This window comes from Cherax quadricarinatus, chromosome 71 (genome assembly GCF_038502225.1).
Source record: "Cherax quadricarinatus isolate ZL_2023a chromosome 71, ASM3850222v1, whole genome shotgun sequence".
Lineage (NCBI taxonomy): Eukaryota > Metazoa > Arthropoda > Malacostraca > Decapoda > Parastacidae > Cherax > Cherax quadricarinatus.
This window is the reverse complement of record NC_091362.1, coordinates 21,788,375-21,806,869: the sequence shown is the minus strand read 5'-3', so window position 1 is coordinate 21,806,869 and position 18,495 is coordinate 21,788,375. Positions and strand designations below refer to the sequence as shown.

General features: G+C 44.3%; 1 protein-coding gene across 2 annotated transcripts in view; it reads left to right on the top strand.

Annotated features, from left to right (window-relative positions):
- LOC128700438 (neuronal growth regulator 1) overlaps positions 1 to 7,829 on the top strand; it is a 26,242-nt gene extending 18,413 nt beyond the window's left edge. For both annotated transcript variants that reach the window (XM_070100131.1, XM_070100132.1), the window contains exons 6-8: positions 3,419 to 3,546; positions 4,599 to 4,767; positions 6,025 to 7,829. In XM_070100131.1, coding sequence (XP_069956232.1) covers positions 3,419 to 3,546; positions 4,599 to 4,767; positions 6,025 to 6,128 — 401 coding nt within the window. In that variant the 3' untranslated portion in view covers positions 6,129 to 7,829. The remainder of the gene's footprint in view (positions 1 to 3,418; positions 3,547 to 4,598; positions 4,768 to 6,024) is intronic.
- Positions 7,830 to 18,495: the final 10,666 nt, after the last annotated feature.

Below are 18,495 nucleotides of genomic sequence, written 5' to 3'. Positions count from 1 at the left end.
ACTCTCTCTCACTCTCGTCTTCATGGTGAGTGAGTGAGGTCACACCTCTCTCACTCTCGTCTTCATGGTGAGTGAGGCTCACCTCTCTCTCTTTCTTTCGTCTTCATGGTGAGTGAGGCTCACACTCTCTCTCTCTCGTCTTCATGGTGAGGTGAGTGGGGCCTCACCTCTCTCTCTCTCTTGTCTTCATGGTGAGTGAGGCTCACACTCTCTCTCACTTTCGTCTTCATGGTGAGTGAGGGGCTCACACACTCTCTCATCTCGTCTTCATGGTGAGAGTGGAGGCTCACACTCTCTCTCACTCTCGTCTTCATGGTGAGGTGTGTGGGGCTCACACTCTCTCTCACTCGTCTTCATGGTGAGTGAGGCTCACTCTCTCACTCTCGTCTTCATAGTGAGGAGGCTGGCACTCTCTCACTCTCGTCTTCATAGTGAGCGAGGCTCACACTCTCTCTCACTCTCGTCTTCATGGTGAGTGAGACTCACTCTCTCATCTCGTCTTCATAGTGAGTGAGTGAGGGGCTCACACTCTCTCTCACTCGTCTTCATGGTGAGTGAGGCTCCTCTCTCTCTCTCGTCTTCATGGTGAGGTGAGACTCACACTCTCTCACTCTCGTCTTCATGGTGAGTGAGACTCACTCTCTCACTCTCGTCTTCATGGAGAGTGAGGCTCACTCCTCTCTCTCTCGTCTTCATGGTGAGTGAGCGAGGCTCACACTCTCTCTACTCGTCTTCATGGAGTGAGGCTCACTCTCTCTCTCACTCGTCTTCATGGTGAGTGAGGCTCACATCTCTCTCTCTCGTCTTCATGGTGAGGAGGCTCACACTCTCTCACTCTCGTCTTCATGGTGAGTGGAGGGGCTCACTCTCTCTCACTCTCGTCTTCATGGTGAGGTGAGGCTACACTCTCTCTACTTTCGTCTTCATGGTGAGTGAGGCTCACTCTCTCTCACTCGTCTTCATGGTGAGTGAGGCTCACTCTCTCTCACCTCTCGTCTTCATGGTGAGTGAGACTCACACTCTCTCTCCTCTCGTCTTCATGGTGAGTGAGGCTCACCCTCTCTCACTCTCGTCTTCATGGTGAGTGAGTGACACTCACACCTCTCTCACTCTCGTCTTCAGTGGAGGGTGAGGCTCACACTCTCTCTCACTCTCGTCTTCATGGTGAGCGAGGCTCACACTCTCTCTCACTCTCTTCTTCATGGTGAGTGAGCGAGGCTCACACTCTCTCTCACTCTCGTCTTCATAGTGAGTGAGGCTCACACTCTCTCTCACTCTCGTCTTCATGGTGAGCGAGGCTCACACTCTCTCTCACTCTCGTCTTCATAGTGAGTGAGGCTCACACTCTCTCTCACTCTCGTCTTCATAGTGAGTGAGGCTCACACTCTCTCTCACTCTCGTCTTCATAGTGAGTGAGACTCACACTCTCTCTCACTCTCGTCTTCATAGTGAGTGAGACTCACACTCTCTCTCACTCTCGTCTTCATGGTGAGCGAGGCTCACACTCTCTCTCTCGTCTTCATAGTGAGTGAGGCTCACACCTCTCTCTCTCTCGTCTTCATAGTGAGTGAGACTCACACCTCTCTCTCATCTCGTCTTCATAGTGAGTGAGGGCTCACTCTCTCTCACTCTCGTCTTCATGGTGGAGTGAGTGAGACTCACACCTCTCACTCTCGTCTTTATGGTGAGTGAGTGAGGCTCACACTCTCTCTCACTCTCGTCTTCATGGTGAGTGAGTGAGGCTCACACTCTCTCTCACTCTCGTCTTCATGGTGAGTGAGTGAGGCTCACACTCTCTCTCACTCTCGTCTTCATGGTGAGTGAGCGAGGCTCACACTCTCTCTCACTCTCGTCTTCATGGTGAGTGAGTGAGGCTCACACTCTCTCTCACTCTCTTCTTCATGGTGAGTGAGCGAGGCTCACACTCTCTTTCACTCTCTTCTTCATGGTGAGTGAGTGAGGCTCACACTCTCTCTCACTCTCGTCTTCATGGTGAGTGAGTGAGGCTCACACTCTCTCTCACTCTCTTCTTCATGGTGAGTGAGTGAGGCTCACTCTCTCTCACTCTCTTCTTCATGGTGAGTGAGTGGGGCTCCACACTCTCTCCTCACTCGTCTTCATGGTGAGTGAGGCTCACACTCTCTCTACTTTCGTCTTCATGGTGAGTGAGGGCTCACACTCTCTCTACTCTCGTCTTCATGGTGAGTGAGCGAGGGCTCACACTCTCTCACTCTCGTCTTCATGGTGAGTGAGCGAGGCTCACACTCTCTCTCTCGTCTTCATGGTGAGTGAGGGCGAGGCTCACACTCTCTCTCACCTCTCATCTTCATGGTGAGTGGGGCTCACCTCTCTCTCACTCTCGTTCTTGGCATGGTGAGTGAGACTCACCTCTCTCTCACTCTCGTCTTCATGGTGAGTGAGCGAGGCTCACACTCTCTCTCTCCTCGTCTTCATGGTGAGTGAGCGAGGGCTCACCTCTCTCTCACTCCTCGTCTTCATGGTGAGTGAGGGGCTCACACTCTCTCTCCTCTCGTCTTCATGGTGAGTGAGGGGCTCACCACTCTCTCACTCTCGTCTTCATGGTGAGTGAGGCTACACTCTCTCACTCTCGTCTTCATGGTGAGTGAGTGGGGCTCCACACTCTCTCTCCCTCGTCTTCATGGTGAGTGAGCGAGACTCACACTCTCTCACTCTCGTCTTCATGGTGAGTGAGGGGCTCACACTCTCTCACTCTCGTCTTCATGGTGGAGTGAGGGGCTCACACTCTCTCTCACTCTCGTCTTCATGGTGAGTGAGGGGCTCACACTCCTCTCTACTTTCGTCTTCATGGTGAGTGAGGCTCACTCTCTCTCACTCTCGTCTTCATGGTGAGTGAGGGGCTCACACTCTCTCTACCTCGTCTTCATGGTGAGTGAGGCTCACACTCTCTCTCGTCTGTCATGGTGAGTGAGACTCACACTCTCTCTCACTCTCGTCTTCATGGTGAGCGAGGCTCACACTCTCTCTCACTCTCGTCTTCATGGTGAGCGAGGCTCACACTCTCTCTCACTCTCGTCTTCATGGTGAGTGAGCGAGGCTCACACTCTCTCTCACTCTCGTCTTCATACTTCATATTCAAGACAGTGAAGGAAGGATAATCTTGCGTGAGGTAAATAACATGATTCACCACCATCATTCATCATGCTTGTTGGGTCAGTCTCTTATTATCATCCTGTTGAATCATCGTTTTCTGGATGACACACCATGATACTGTTCAAGTTATTGATGGAGGACTTAAAGATTTGTTCACCTTCATCCTATTCTATCCTTACTCCTCTCTTCCATTCCTTTATTATTACTCAGTTTGAGTATTCCTCGTCTTCTTCCTCGTCTTCTTCCTCGTCTTCCACTACGTTGACTGACTATTTTTCCTTGACAGAGCCGGTAACGGTGATCCTAGGCGGCCCAGACGTGTATATCAACACAGGTAGCAGACTCGTCCTGACATGTACCGTCAAGTTCAGCCCTGAGCCTCCGGCCTTTATATTCTGGTACCATGATGAGAGGGTAAGTTTCTATCCCCCTCCATAACCCTCTCTCTCTCTCTCTCTCTCTCTCTCTCTCTCTCTCTCTCTCTGCAGTAATGAGTCACGCAAGTCATTACAAGAGTGCGATAATACATGAGGCAATTTATAGGTGGCACCAAGTATTGTGTCATGTTATGTGTCATGCGCCTCTCTCAAAGGGACGCTCATGTGTCATTCTGACGTTCACGTGTATCATGCAGATGTTGATGTATCATGTTGATGAATCATGCAGATGTTTATATAGTCAGTCATGTGTCATCTGTAATGTACACGTTCATTATTATTATTATTATTATTATTATTATTATTATTATTATTATTATTATTATTATTATTATTATTATTATTATTATTATTATTATTATTATTATTATTATTATTATTATTATTATTATTTATAGGAATAGTAGTCGTAGTAGAAGTAGTAGCAGTAGTAGTAGTAGAAGTAGTAGCAGTAGTAGTAGTAGAAGTTCGTCATGAAGTACGGAGCAGCAGTGAGAGCTGGACCAGCAGTGAAGCACTGCTGCACAGTCTTGCTGCTGTACACAGACCTCTCGTACGCCTGTGATTGGTTTCCAGGGTTGTTGTACCCTCGCATCACACCCTGAGGTCAGTTTTGATCGTCTGGTCAACCTGGCTGTTGATTCTGGCGACTCCCAAAATCCCACCCACCCAGCCATCTCAAGACCAGCGGGAGTCAGTAGTTCCACACGCTGGTTTACGCTCTCCATCTGGGAATGTTTGTGCTAATATTGTTAGAGAACTGCTTGTCATTATTGTTCTAGTCTTTCATATGCTTTCTCTAGCTCCATCTAGCGTTTTTTAGCCTTTGAGCTGTCCATTCTACCAGCTAGTGAGCTGTGAGTCATCCAGGTGGTGTGGAAGCTTCAGTGAAGCCGGGTTCGTTAGCCGTTTCAAGACACTTAATGAAGCTAGTGGAACCGAGTCTCTAGCCTTTTATATACCTTCTTTAACCCATCCAGCTTCTCATCAAACCTTCAATTTACATTTCCCATCTGTCCATTGCACCAGCTGATGAGTTACGAGCGTCGTCCAGGTGGTGTGGTGGTGTCCACGGAGCCGGGTTCGGTAACCACCTCGCGGCTACTGGTTCAGTCAGCGGAGCGGCGTCATACAGGGCGCTACACTTGCGCCCCGGCCAACTCTAAACCAAAGAGTGTTAATGTTCACGTCATCGCTGGTAACTATTGCTCATTTGTGGCTTTTATTCTTTGGCTTGTTTGTGGTGGCTTATTGTTTACAGGTTTGAAAAGATAAAAAATTAAAAAAGTACCGTAATGTATCATTATGAAAGATATCATTATTTCCACAAAAGATATCACTATCATCATCATAAGTTATCATAGCTAGAATATTAACTTATTACAAGTTATGATAGTCAGGAAATTAACTTCTCACAAGTTATCATAGATAGGAGGTAAATGTATCACAAATTATCAGTACCAGGAGATACACTGACCACAAATTAGCATAATCAGGAAGTAAAGATATCGTAGGTTATCTTGTTTAAGTGGAAGACTTAGTATAAGTCATCACAGCCAGGAAGTACCGATAACTTAAGTTAGCCAAGAGTATAACTTGCCATAAGTCATCATAACCAGGAGGAAAGTCATCACAAGTGGGATTCAACTTTTCCCAGCTATGAAAACTTTCCAAATTTCCACAAAAATTTACATTATCTATTAAATGAAAATAATTGAACTTAGGCAAACTTACAGTACCCAACTTAAGTTATCTCGCATCCTTAATGTTGCTATATCTTGATCAGGAGCGGATCTAAGTTAAAGATAGAGTGTCTGTCCTCAGAACAGAGAGTTTTTATCTAGATTTAACACACTGGCTGGTTTAATGGGGGTTTGAAGTCTATCTGCTGAACGAGGGTGTGGCATGCAAAGAGTACGTAACCTTTATTCGACGCATGTACACACCCTCATTAAAAGGCTACCTCCCCAACCAGCGAACCAGACACTAAGGGACGGACGATCGGGGCCCCATCGTCAAATCAGTGTCTAGGTTCAGCCAATGAGAAAGTGGATCTGGCAATTGTGAAGGTGACGTGGTTACCACTCACGTTGTCATCCTTGTCTTTCCATTAGAGAGCTGGTTGAAGCACGGTGGTCTGCTTTCTATTGGATTCAATTTTGCCTTGATTACCATGGCGTGCACTAATACCTATTGCTGTACATAGTGTATATAGTGTACATACTTCTGTTTATACTTGGTGAAGGATAATATAAGGCAAAGGTTTCTGCTATATTTATTGAGCTCCCTCTACACCCAGGATAACAGGCATTTGATCACCTGGGTTGTAATACAGGGTCACTAAGGCTCCATGTTACCTGTGCATCACCCTCAAGAATACTTTAAATATATGATTTGTGTATCGTATCGTTTTGAGATATTAAAATATTAATTCTTTGTATTCTCCACACAACAGGTGACCAGCCAGCAGCTATTGTTCACGAGAACAACAGTGGTGTAGAGGGTAGAAACACACGAATCTACAATATTCTACTTCTCTTTCTTTTCTCTCTTTTATAGAGGTAGTGAGAGTGCTCTCTCTCTCTCTCTCTCTCTCTCTCTCTCTCTCTCTCTCTCTCTCTCTCTCTCTGTCTGTCTCTCTCTCTCTCTCTCTCTCTCTCTCTCTCTCTCTCTCTCTCTCTCTCTCTCTCTCTCTCTCTCTCTCTCTCTCTCTCTCTCTCTCTCTCTCTCTCTCTCTCTCTCTCTCTCTCTCTCTCTCTCTCTCTCTCTCTCTCTCTCTCTCTCTCTCTCTCTCTCTCTCTCTCTCTCTCTCTCCCTTTGTCTATCTCTATCTCTCTCTCACTTTTTTGTATTTCCCTCGTCCAAATTATCACTCACTCTTCACCCTACACTCTCAGCACTACACTCTGGTAATGTTGATGTCCTGGGCCTCCGTTGATGTACTCACCAGCTGTCTGAGCATCAACACCCACAGCTGGTGCACCCTCTGTGCCAGTATTGATGCTGTGAGGTGCACGTGTGAGTGCACGAGGTGTGCCGGGATGTGCACACTCAAGCAAGCGACCTCAACACTCTGAAGCACAACTGAGCAGCCTTGTGCCAGTCACTGAGAAAGTGAGCACCGACGTGTTGCGTTACTTGCAAAAGTGAGCACCGACGTGTTGCGTTACTTCTAAAAGTGAGCACCGACGTGTTGCGTTACTTCTAAAAGTGATCACCGACGTGTTGCGTTACTTGTAAAAGTGATCACTGACGTGTTGCGTTACTTCTAAAAGTGATCACCGACGTGTTGCGTTACTTGTAAAAGTGATCACCGACGTGTTGCGTTACTTGTAAAAGTGATCACCGACGTGTTGCGTTACTTGTAAAAGTGAGCACCGACGTGTTGCGTTACTTATGAAAGTGAGCACCAAAGTGCTGCGTTACTTATCAAAACAAGTGAACATCCTGTTACTTATAAGAAAAACAAGTGAGCATCTTCGTTACCTATTAAAAAACAAGTGAACATCTCAGTGTCTCGTTACTTACGAGGATTTAATAAACATGACATTGTGGGTGACATGACAAAGAGAGATGAACGACTTGTTGACTTTGTAACACTAACAACAAGGATCAAAATCCACTGTAAGTGAGGCGAATGTCGACTATCACTACAATGTCACATGTCCTTTTCATGCTGTCTCCTCTCTATTACAAACCGTAAATATTGTGGTAAATAATACTAAGAGAGAGAGAGAGAGAGAGAGAGAGAGAGAGAGAGAGAGGTGTATATCACTCAGAGAGATTTCACACAGGCCTACTTCTCCAGGCCTAAAACATTCTTGACTGGTTGTGTACAGGTAACGTGCAGCCTTAATGACCCTCGTGTAGTCGACAGGTTTGAAACCCCGTAAACCAGCTAAATTAGCATGTAAATAGCTAATATTTCTACCATGGAATGGTCTACAGCTAACTTTTATAGCTTGATCTCTAAAAAGCTAAATTATTTTTGCTTTTTGCCTTTGAGGTCGAGGAAGCAGAGGCTATACATGTAAGTTTCGACCTTACGTCACCTGAGAGGTTAAACCACTTTCTGTTTTAATAGTAACTCTGGTTTAAGATAGACTGTTTTAAAGATAATTCACTTCCAGATGGAAAGGGAAATAAAGATAATTCACTCTTTCTCTATCTCTCTCTCTCTCTCTCTCTCTCTCTCTCTCTCTCTCTCTCTCTCTCTCTCTCTCTCTCTCTCTCTCTCTCTCTCTCTCTCTCTCTCTCTCTTTCTCTCAGATAATAATAATATTAATTATTATTATAATAATAATAATAGCATATTAATGATATTCTTATTTTTATGGTTATTATTATTATTATTATTATTATTATTATTATTATTATTATTATTATTATTATTATGACAGTTATAATAATAATAATGATAATAATATTAATAATAATATTCATTATTATTATTATTATTATTATTACCAATATTATTTTTACTATGATGATGATTATTATTATAACAATTATAATTATTATTATTATAACAATTATAATTATTATTATTAATATTATTATTATTACCATTACTATTATTATTATCATCATCATCATCATTATATTCACAAGGGAGAACTAAACACGTATGGGGAAGGAAAAGGGGGAAGCGGACCTCTCCAGTTCCTCGCATCAAGAAACATTCATGATACATTTTTTCCCAAAATTTAAGCTTGTGAAGGTTTTTTTGTAAATGTTATAAAAAAAATTTGAATAACCTTTAATGTAAATTTCTCTGTAAAGGATTTTATGTAAATTTTTCATATATATATATTCTATGCAATTTTTTTTGTAAATTTCGTAAATGAGAATTTTGAGTAAATTTTTATGTAAATTTGGCATAAACATTAATTATTTTTTTAATTTTTAATAACCAGCTGCAACACACGACTGTAAAAAAAACACAAGGCAATTTACACTATCATTTACAACATTTACCTTCTGTAAATAACCATTTACACTTGTAATTTAGCCAGCATTTACAACATGTAAATAGATCCGTAAATTCAATATATATATATATATATATATATATATATATATATATATATATATATATATATATATATATATATATATATATATATATATATATATATATATATATATATATATATATATATATATATATATATATATATACCCTTCAGCGATGTGTATGTCTTAGTGTATATAGTGTATATAAATTGTAATTGTGTCCTATTGTATATTTTTGTAAAAAATAAAGTAAGAATTCTGCCAATATTTTTGTTTCTGTTACTTGGCGTTGTTGGCGGACGGAGGATCGAGCCTTCAGCCCCTCGAGGCTCCCACCTGCTGACATCTGATTACAGCCTTCATTCACTCAGTCATTCACTCAGTCATTCACTCAGTCATTCACTCAGTCATTCACTCAGTCATTCACTTAGTCATTCACTCAGTCATTCACTCAGTCATTCACTCAGTCATTCACTCAGTCATTCACTCAGTCATTCACTCAGTCATTCACTCAGTCATTCACTCAGTCATTCACTCAGTCATTCACTCAGTCATTCACTCAGTCATTCACTCAGTCATTCACTCAGTCATTCACTCAGTCATTCACTCAGTCATTCACTTAGTCATTCACTCAGTCATTCACTTAGTCATTCACTCAGTCATTCACTCAGTCATTCACTCAGTCATTCACTCAGTCATTCACTCAGTCATTCACTTAGTCATTCACTCAGTCATTCACTCAGTCATTCACTCAGTCATTCACTCAGTCATTCACTCAGTCATTCACTCAGTCATTCACTGAGTCATTCACATTCACTCAGTCATTCACTCAGTCATTCACTCAGTCATTCACTCAGTCATTCACTCAGTCATTCACTCAGTCATTCACTTAGTCATTCACTCAGTCATTCACTCAGTCATTCACTCAGTCATTCACTCAGTCATTCACTCAGTCATTCACTCAGTCATTCACTCAGTCATTCACTCAGTCATTCACTCAGTCATTCACTCAGTCATTCACTTAGTCATTCACTCAGTCATTCACTCAGTCATTCACTCAGTCATTCACTCAGTCATTCACTCAGTCATTCACTCAGTCATTCACTTAGTCATTCACTCAGTCATTCACTCAGTCATTCACTCAGTCATTCACTCAGTCATTCACTCAGTCATTCACTTAGTCATTCACTCAGTCATTCACTCAGTCATTCACTTAGTCATTCACTCAGTCATTCACTCAGTCATTCACTTAGTCATTCACTCAGTCATTCACTCAGTCATTCACTCAGTCATTCACTCAGTCATTCACTCAGTCATTCACTCAGTCATTCACTTAGTCATTCACTCAGTCATTCACTTAGTCATTCACTCAGTCATTCACTCAGTCATTCACTCAGTCATTCACTCAGTCATTCACTCAGTCATTCACTCAGTCATTCACTCAGTCATTCACTCGCTGTTTTACCCACTGAGTGAAATATTATATATAAGACTTTACTATATACATATATGTATATATATGAAGAGGGGAGAGAGAGAGAGAGAGAGAGAGAGAGAGAGAGAGAGAGAGAGAGAGAGAGAGAGAGAGAGAGAGAGAGAGAGAGAGAGAGAGAGATTTCGTATCAGGTAATCTGGTCTATTCCCCAAAGACCTTACTATTGCGGATAGCAACGGGAAATTGGTTATCTCTCTCTCTCTCTCTCTCTCTCTCTCTCTCTCTCTCTCTCTCTCTCTCTCTTAGGGTAATGTTTACAGTAAGGTTTTAATACCAAACTTTCTTCATTACCGAAGGTATCGTAAAACTCCTATTGTGAACCGGGCGATTACCGCCGCTGAGCTCAGCACCCCTCTCCCCTGCCTAGCACCCCTCTCCCCTGCCTAGCACCCCTCTCCCCTGCCTAGCACCCCTCTCCCCTGCCTAGCACACCTCTCCCCTGCCTAGCACACCTCTCCCCTGCCTAGCACACCTCTCCCCTGCCTAGCACACCTCTCCCCTGCCTAGCACACCTCTCCCCTGCCTAGCACACCTCTCCCCTGCCTAGCACACCTCTCCCCTGCCTAGCACCCTTCTCTCCTGCCTAGCACACTTCTCCCCTGCCTAGTACACCTCTTCCCTGCCTAGCACCCCTCTTCCCTGCCTATCGCCCCTCTCTCCTGCCTAGCACCCCTCTCCCCTGCCTAGCACCCCTCTCCCCTGCCTAGCACCCCTCTCCCCTGCCTAGCACCCCTCTCCCCTGCCTAGCACCCCTCTCTCCTGCCTAGCACCCCTCTCCCCTGCCTAGCACCCCTCTCCCCTGCCTAGCACCCCTCTCCCCTGCCTAACACACCTCTCCTCTGCCTAACACACCTCTCCTCTGCCTAACAAACCTCTCCCCTGCCTAGCACCCTTCTCCCCTGCCAAGCACACCTCTCCACTGCCTAGCACACCTCTCCCCTGCCAAGCACACCTCTCCCCTGCCTAGCACACCTCTCCCCTGCCTAGCACCCCTCTCCCCTGCCTAGCACCCCTCTCCCCTGCCTAGCACACCTCTCCCCTGCCTAGCACACCTCTCCCCTGCCTAGCACACCTCTCCCCTGCCTAGCACATCTCTCCCCTGTCTAACACACCTTTCCCCTGCCTAGCACCCCTCTCCCCTGCCTAGCACACCTCTCCCCTGCCTAACACACCTCTCCCCTGCCTAACTCACTTCTCCCGTGCCTAACACACCTCTCCCCTGCCTAGCACACCTCTCCCCTGCCTAACACACCTCTCCCCTGCCTAACACACCTCTCCCCTGCCTAACACACCTCTCCCCTGCCTAACACACCTCTCCTCTGCCTAACACACCTCTCCCCTGCCTAAAACACATCTCCCCCGCCTAGCACCCCTCTCCCCTGCCTAACACACCTCTCCCCTGCCTAACACACCTCTCCCCTGCCTAACACACATCTCCCCCGCCTAGCACCACTCTTCCCTGGCTAGCAGCACCCAGCAACCCAGTTTTATGGTGCGTTACTTGTAACTACCATCCTAACGACGTCTTTATGACTCTATGTATTACGGAGGATAGTGGCATATTATTGCTTGGTGATGTTCTGTATTGTAGTGTGTATATGTATCTGTATGCTTATGTGTTTACCTACGTATGTGTGAATGCGCGTGTATGTGAATGCATGTATGAACATGTATATATTTTGGGTCAAACTATCTTGTAAAAGCTTCGCAGGACGATGCCTGGATTTTTTTCACAACCAATCTTGAATCGAGAAATGTAAGTTAGCTGATATTTCGGGTGATTCCTGAGCCATCATTATGGGTTGCCACTCAACACTTCTCCTCCTCCCTCATTTCAGTCAATGTCTGAAACTTTGACAGAGTTAACGAAGGGAATATTTCCCTCTACGTTACTCCCCGGCCATATTTCGTTATCACTGACTCAGAAGTACCTTCCCTGGCCACAAAACTCATTATTGAATAATTAAAAAGGGACGTGAGCAGTAATTAAGGCATATTCATTAAAGAAACGTTTCGGTCCTGGGGCCTTACTAGAAGTGATCAAGGTCTAACGACCGAAACATCGTAAACAAATAAGTGTTTGCTTACGATTCTGTCTAAAAATCTATTTCAGTCATTAAGACATGTTTATTATAAAAACGTTTCGCCCGTCTCGGCCTAACGATCGAAACATCATATATAAACATGTCACAGTGTTGGCTCGCCAATCTGACGCAAGGAGTAAAATCTCCCCCGAATGTGTTGTAACAATTTCACTAAACTCTACGGACTCTCCCACCCGTGTTTGAGTACCTGTCGTCCAGAGAAGCGCAGGTTACCAGCATCTGCAACGCTAAACAGAGTCCGCAGAGTACTCTATCATCTTAGAGACGAGGTGTTAACCACGTCTGAAGACTCTTTAATAGTTATTAAAGATTTTCACTGTAATTTGGATAAGTTACACATCTCTGGCGCCATCACTGGTATCACTGCACCAAGTCAACATCCCTGCTATCACTGCACCAGGTCAACATAACTGGTGTCACTGCGCCAGGTCACTATCCCTGGTATTACTGCACCAGGTCAACATACTGGTATCACTGCACCAGGTTACCATCACAGGTATCACTGCATCAAGTCAACATCCCCGGTACCACTGCACCAGGTCAACATCCCTGGTATCATGCACCAGGTTACCCAACAATATCGCCACTGTCAACAGAGGTTATTAAGCTATTGTAACTGCTATTGTAACTGCTACTGTAACAGCCTCATTAGAGTAATCAAAGTAATTTAGTGAAGAGGACTGATGGTCTGGTGACCAAGCTGACTTTGATGTCTGGCAGGTGAGGCAATAAAATCATTAGAGCATAACACTCTAATTAGGCTTTTATTGGGCACTCAAGGCACTCCTTGAGTGCCATGACTCTGGGCACTTCAGGGTCACGAGAGACTCTTGGGCAACTGCAAGTTTAAGTCGTTACGAAGACCTTGTGTGACGCTAATTGCCTCGTTAGATCACTAATTGCTGGTTGTTTGGGATTATCCAACAAGTAGTTGTGTGGCTTGTGGCCTGGTTAATGAGGGTTGAAGTAGCGGTTGTTGTTTATATATGGAGGCTCGAACCTCCGTGTAGAGATTATTGACCATTCAGGAGTTAATACATGGCCCATGAGAGTTTAGCACGTGTGTGTGTGTGTGTGTGTGTGTGTGTGTGTGTGTGTGTGTGTGTGTGTGTGTGTGTGTGTGTGTGTGTGTGTGTGTGTGTGTGTGTGTGTGTGTGTGTGTGTGTGTGTGTGTGTGTGTGTGTGTGTATGTGTGAGTACTCGCCTACTTGTGGTTGTAGGGGTCGAGTCAGTGCTCCTGGCCCCGTGTGTGTGTTTGTGTGTGTGTACTCACCTAATTGTGGTTACAGAGGTCAAGTAATAGCTCCTGTGCACGTGTGTGTACCCATCTATATTTACATCCATCAACTTGTGAGAGCAGGAGACGAGACTCAGCTCCTGGCCCTTTTCAACTTACCTAGTCACCATTGCCATCTCATACCTATTCTTCAAACTAAGCATGGATCCTGCCACTACACTCTCACTTCTCTTTCTCACCATCCTGAGGCTGAAGAAACACTTCCTGACATCCCTAAGACCTATCAGTATGTACCAAAGACACACGAATTAAAAATCACCATAAAAAATATTGAATAGAACAAATCAGCAGAATTTTTAAGAGAGGAAAATCTAGATATTGCTAAATAAAACAAAAGCAGAAGAATTTAAAAAAAAAAGAATTACAGAATGTTGAAGCTGGAGAAATTCCTTGAAAATATATAAAGTTAACACGTTGAAAAAAAGCCGATTGGGAAATATCACACTGGAGAATAACTGCAAAATACTTTCACAAACATAGTCAACAAAAGTCTGACTTTTGTCTTCCAAACTTTCGCTACAAATAAAAGTATATTGTAGACTATATTGCAAATGATATTTTTGTCTTATATAAATATATTTATAAATTATTTTATATTTTAACTTGAGTATTCATATTAATATATATATATATATATATATATATATAATATATATATATATATATATATATATATATATATATATATATATATATATATATATATATATATATATATATATATATATATACATGAATATTCCTACTTTTTCTGCAAAATTGCAAGCTCCTGATGATGTGTTGATTGCGACACGAAAGGCCTAGAGCTAACATTCAACTCCCAAAGATTACACAATTCACAACGCACATATCAACCAAAATTCTCAAAAATTCTCAGCAAGCCGAGCCACAATTCCCATCTCTCAATATACAATTCCCAGAATGCAAATCAACCTCCTTGGAAGGTCATTCAACACAACCTGTTGTGTGAACCAGTGTTGTGTGTACCAGTGTTGTGTGTACCAGTGTTGCGTGTACCAGTGTTGTGTGTACCAGTGTTGTGTGTACCAGTGTTGTGTGTACCAGTGTTGTGTGTACCAGTGTTGTGTGTACCAGTGTTGTGTGTACCAGTGTTGTGTGTACCAGTGTTGTGTGTACCAGTAATTGACCAGTGCCATTGTTGCGTGTACCAGTGTGTGTACCAGTGTTGTGTGTACCAGTGTTGTGTGTACCAGAGTTGTGTGTACCAGTGTTGTGTGTACCAGTGTTGTGTGTACCAGTGTTGTGTGTAACAGTGTTGCGTGTACCAGTGTTGTGTGTACCAGTGTTGTGTGTACCAGTGTTGTGTGTACCAGTGTTGTGTACCAGTGTTGCCTACTGTACCAGCCAAGTGTGTACCAGTGTTGTGTGTACCAGTGTTGTGTGTACCAGTGTTGTGTGTACCAGTGTTGTGTGTACCAGTGTTGCGTGTACCAGTGTTGTGTGTACCAGTGTTGTGTGTACCAGTGTTGTGTGTACCAGTGTTGTGTGTACTAGAGTTGTGTGTGTACCAGTGTTGTGTGTACCAGTGTTGTGTGTACCAGTGTTGTGTGTACCAGTGTTGTGTGTACCAGTGTTGTGTGTACCAGTGTTGCGTGTACCAGTGTTGTGTGTACCAGTGTTGTGTGTACCAGTGTTGTGTGTACCAGTGTTGTGTGTACCAGTGTTGTGTGTACCAGTGTTCCAGTGTACCAGTGTTGTGTGTACCAGTGTTGTGTGTACCAGTGTTGTGTGTACCAGTGTTGTGTGTACCAGTGTTGAGTGTACCAGTGTTGTGTGTACCAGTGTTGTGTGTACCAGGGTTGTGTGTACCAGTGTTGTGTGTACCAGTGTTGTGTGTACCAGTGTTGTGTGTACCAGTGTTGTGTGTACCAGTGTTGTGTGTACCAGTGTTGTGTGTACCAGTGTTGTGTGTACCAGTGTTGTGTGTACCAGTGTTGTGTGTACCAGTGTTGTGTGTACCAGTGTTGTGTGTACCAGTGTTGTGTGTACCAGTGTTGTGTGTACCAGTGTTGTGTGTACCAGTGTTGTGTGTACCAGTGTTGTGTGTACCAGTGTTGTGTGTACCAGTGTTGTGTGTACCAATGTTGTGTGTACCAGTGTTGTGTGTACCAGTGTTGTGTGTACCAGTGTTGTGTGTACCAGTGTTGTGTGTACCAGTGTTGTGTGTACCAGTGTTGTGCGTACCAGTATTGTGTCTACCAGTGTTGTGTGTACCAGTGTTGTGTGTACCAGTGTTGTGTGTACCAGAGTTGTGTGTGTACCAGTGTTGTGTGTACCAGTGTTGTGTGTTCCAGTATTGTGTGTACCAGTGTTGTGTGTACCAGTGTTGTATGTACCAGTGTTGTGTGTACCAGAGTTGTGTGTACCAGTGTTGTGTGTACCAGTGTTGTGTGTATCAGTGTTGTATGTACCACTGTTGTGTGTACCAGTGTTGTGTGTACCAGTGTTGTGTGTGCCAGTGTTGCGTGTGCCAGTGTTGTGTGTGCCAGTGTTGTGTGTACCAGTGTTGTGTGTGTGTGTGTGTACTCACCTAGTTGTACTCACCTAGTTGAGGTTGCGGGGGTCGAGTCCGAGCTCCTGGCCCCGCCTCTTCACTGATCGCTACTAGGTCACTCTCCCTGAGCCGTGAGCTTTATCATACCTCTGCTTAGAGTTGTGTGTACCAAGTTTGTGTGTACCAAGTTTGTGTGTACCAAGTTTGTGTGCACCAAGTTTGTGTGTACCAAGTTTGTGTGTACCAGTGTGCTAGTGTACCAGTGTTGTGTGTACCAGTACCTTGTGTGTACCAGTGCCTTGTGTGTACCAGTGTTGTGTGTACCAGTGTTGTTGTGTACCAGTATCCAGTGTTGTGTACCAATGTTGTGTGTACCAGTGTTGCGTGTACCAGTGTTGTGTGTACCAGTGTTGTGTGTACCAGAGTTCTGAGTACCAGTATTGTGTGTACCAGTGTTGTGTGTACCAGTGTTGTGTGTACCACAGTGTTGTGTGTACCAGTGTTGTGTGTACCAGTGTTCAGTGACCATGTTGTGTGTACCAGTGTTGTGTGTACCCAGTGTTGTGTGTACCGTGTTGTGTGTACCAGTGTTGTGTGTACCAGTGTTGTGTGTACCAGTGTTATGTACCAGTGTTGTGTGTACCAGTGTTGTGTGTACCAGTGTTTGTGTACCAGTGTTGTGTGTACCAGTGTTGTGTGTACCAGTTGTGTGTAATGTTGTGTACCAGTGTTGTGTGTACCAGTGTTGTGTGTACCAGGTGTTGAGTGCCAGTGTTGTGTGAACCTAACATTGTGTGTACCAGTTGTTGTGTACCAGTGTTGTGTGTACCAGTGTTGCGTGTACCAGTGTTGTGTGTACCAGTGTTGTGTGTACCAGTGTTGTGTGTACCAGTGTTGTGTGTACCAGTGTTGTGTGTACCAGTGTTGTGTGTACCAGTGTTGTGTGTACCAGTGTTGTGTGTACCGGTGTTGAGTGTACCAGTGTTGTGTGAACCAATATTGTGTGTACCAGTGTTGTGTGTACCAGTGTTGTTTGTACCAGTGTTGTGTGTACCAGTGTTGTGTGAACCAATGTTGTGTGTACCAGTGTTGTGTGTACCAGTGTTGTGTGTGTGTGTGTGTGTGACAACACTACCTGTATCATACTCGTCTCTGGGGACACTAAACATCACTGTTTCTTACTCTAGACTGGAATTTCTCCCCTTGTCACTCACGGGTCACAGTGACCTTTGTCACGTTACAGAGGTGACCTAGGAACCTTTGCCTGACCTTTGCTGTGTGATATAAAAGTCACTTAAGAATGTTACAATGGTTCTGAGTTTGAAGTCTTAAAGGTCACTATTGAACTTTTAAATAACATATTTGTTCCGAAGGTTTGATCCGAGGAAGAGGAAGGCAGCTCTGACTCCTAGAATCAAGCGCTGATAACCAGTCATCAATATGACTGATTAGTATCCCTAGTCGTCAAGATGACTAGGTGAGTATCCCTAGTCATCAAGATGACTTGGTGAGTATCCCCAGTCATCAAGATGACTTGGTGAGTATCCCCAGTCATCAAGATGACTAGGTGAGTATCCCTGGTCGTCAAGATGACTGGATGAGTATCCCTAGTTATCAAGATGACTGGATGAGTATCCCTAGTCGTCAAGATGACTGGGTGAGTATCCCCATTCATCAAGATGACTGGGTGAGTATCCCCAGTTATCAAGATTACTGGGTGAGTATCCCCAGTCATCAAGATGACTGGGTGAGTATCCCCAGTTATCAAGATGACTGGGTGAGTATCCCCAGTCATCAAGATGACTGGGTGAGTATCCCCAGTCATCAAGATGACTTGGTGAGTATCCCCAGTTATCATGATGACTGGGTGAGTATCCCCAGTCATCAAGATGACTGGGTGAGTATCCCCAGTCATCAAGATGACTGGGTGAATATCCCCAGTCATCAAGATGACTGGGTGAGTATCCACAGTCATCAAGATGACTTGGTGAGTATCCCCAGTTATCAAGATGACTGGGTGAGTATCCCCAGTCATCAAGATGACTGGGTGAGTATCCCTAGTCCTCAAGATGACTGGGTGAGTATCCCCAGTCATCAAGATGACTGGGTGAGTATCCCCAGTCATCAAGATGACTAGGTGAGTATCCCTAGTCCTCAAGATGACTGGGTGAGTATCCCCAGCCATCAAGATGACTGGGTGAGTATCCCTAGTCATCAAGATGACTGGGTGAGTGTCCCCAGTTATCAAGATGACTAGGTGAGTATCCCTAGTCTTCAAGATGACTGGGTGAGTATCCCCAGTCATCAAGATGACTGGGTGAGTATCCCCAGTCATCAAGATGACTTGGTGAGTATCCCCAGTTATCAAGATGACTGGGTGAGTATCCCCAGTTATCAAGATGACTGGGTGAGTATCCCTAGTCATCAAGATGACTGGGTGAGTATCCCCAGTCATCAAGATGACTGGGTGAGTATCTCCAGTCATCAAGATGACTGGG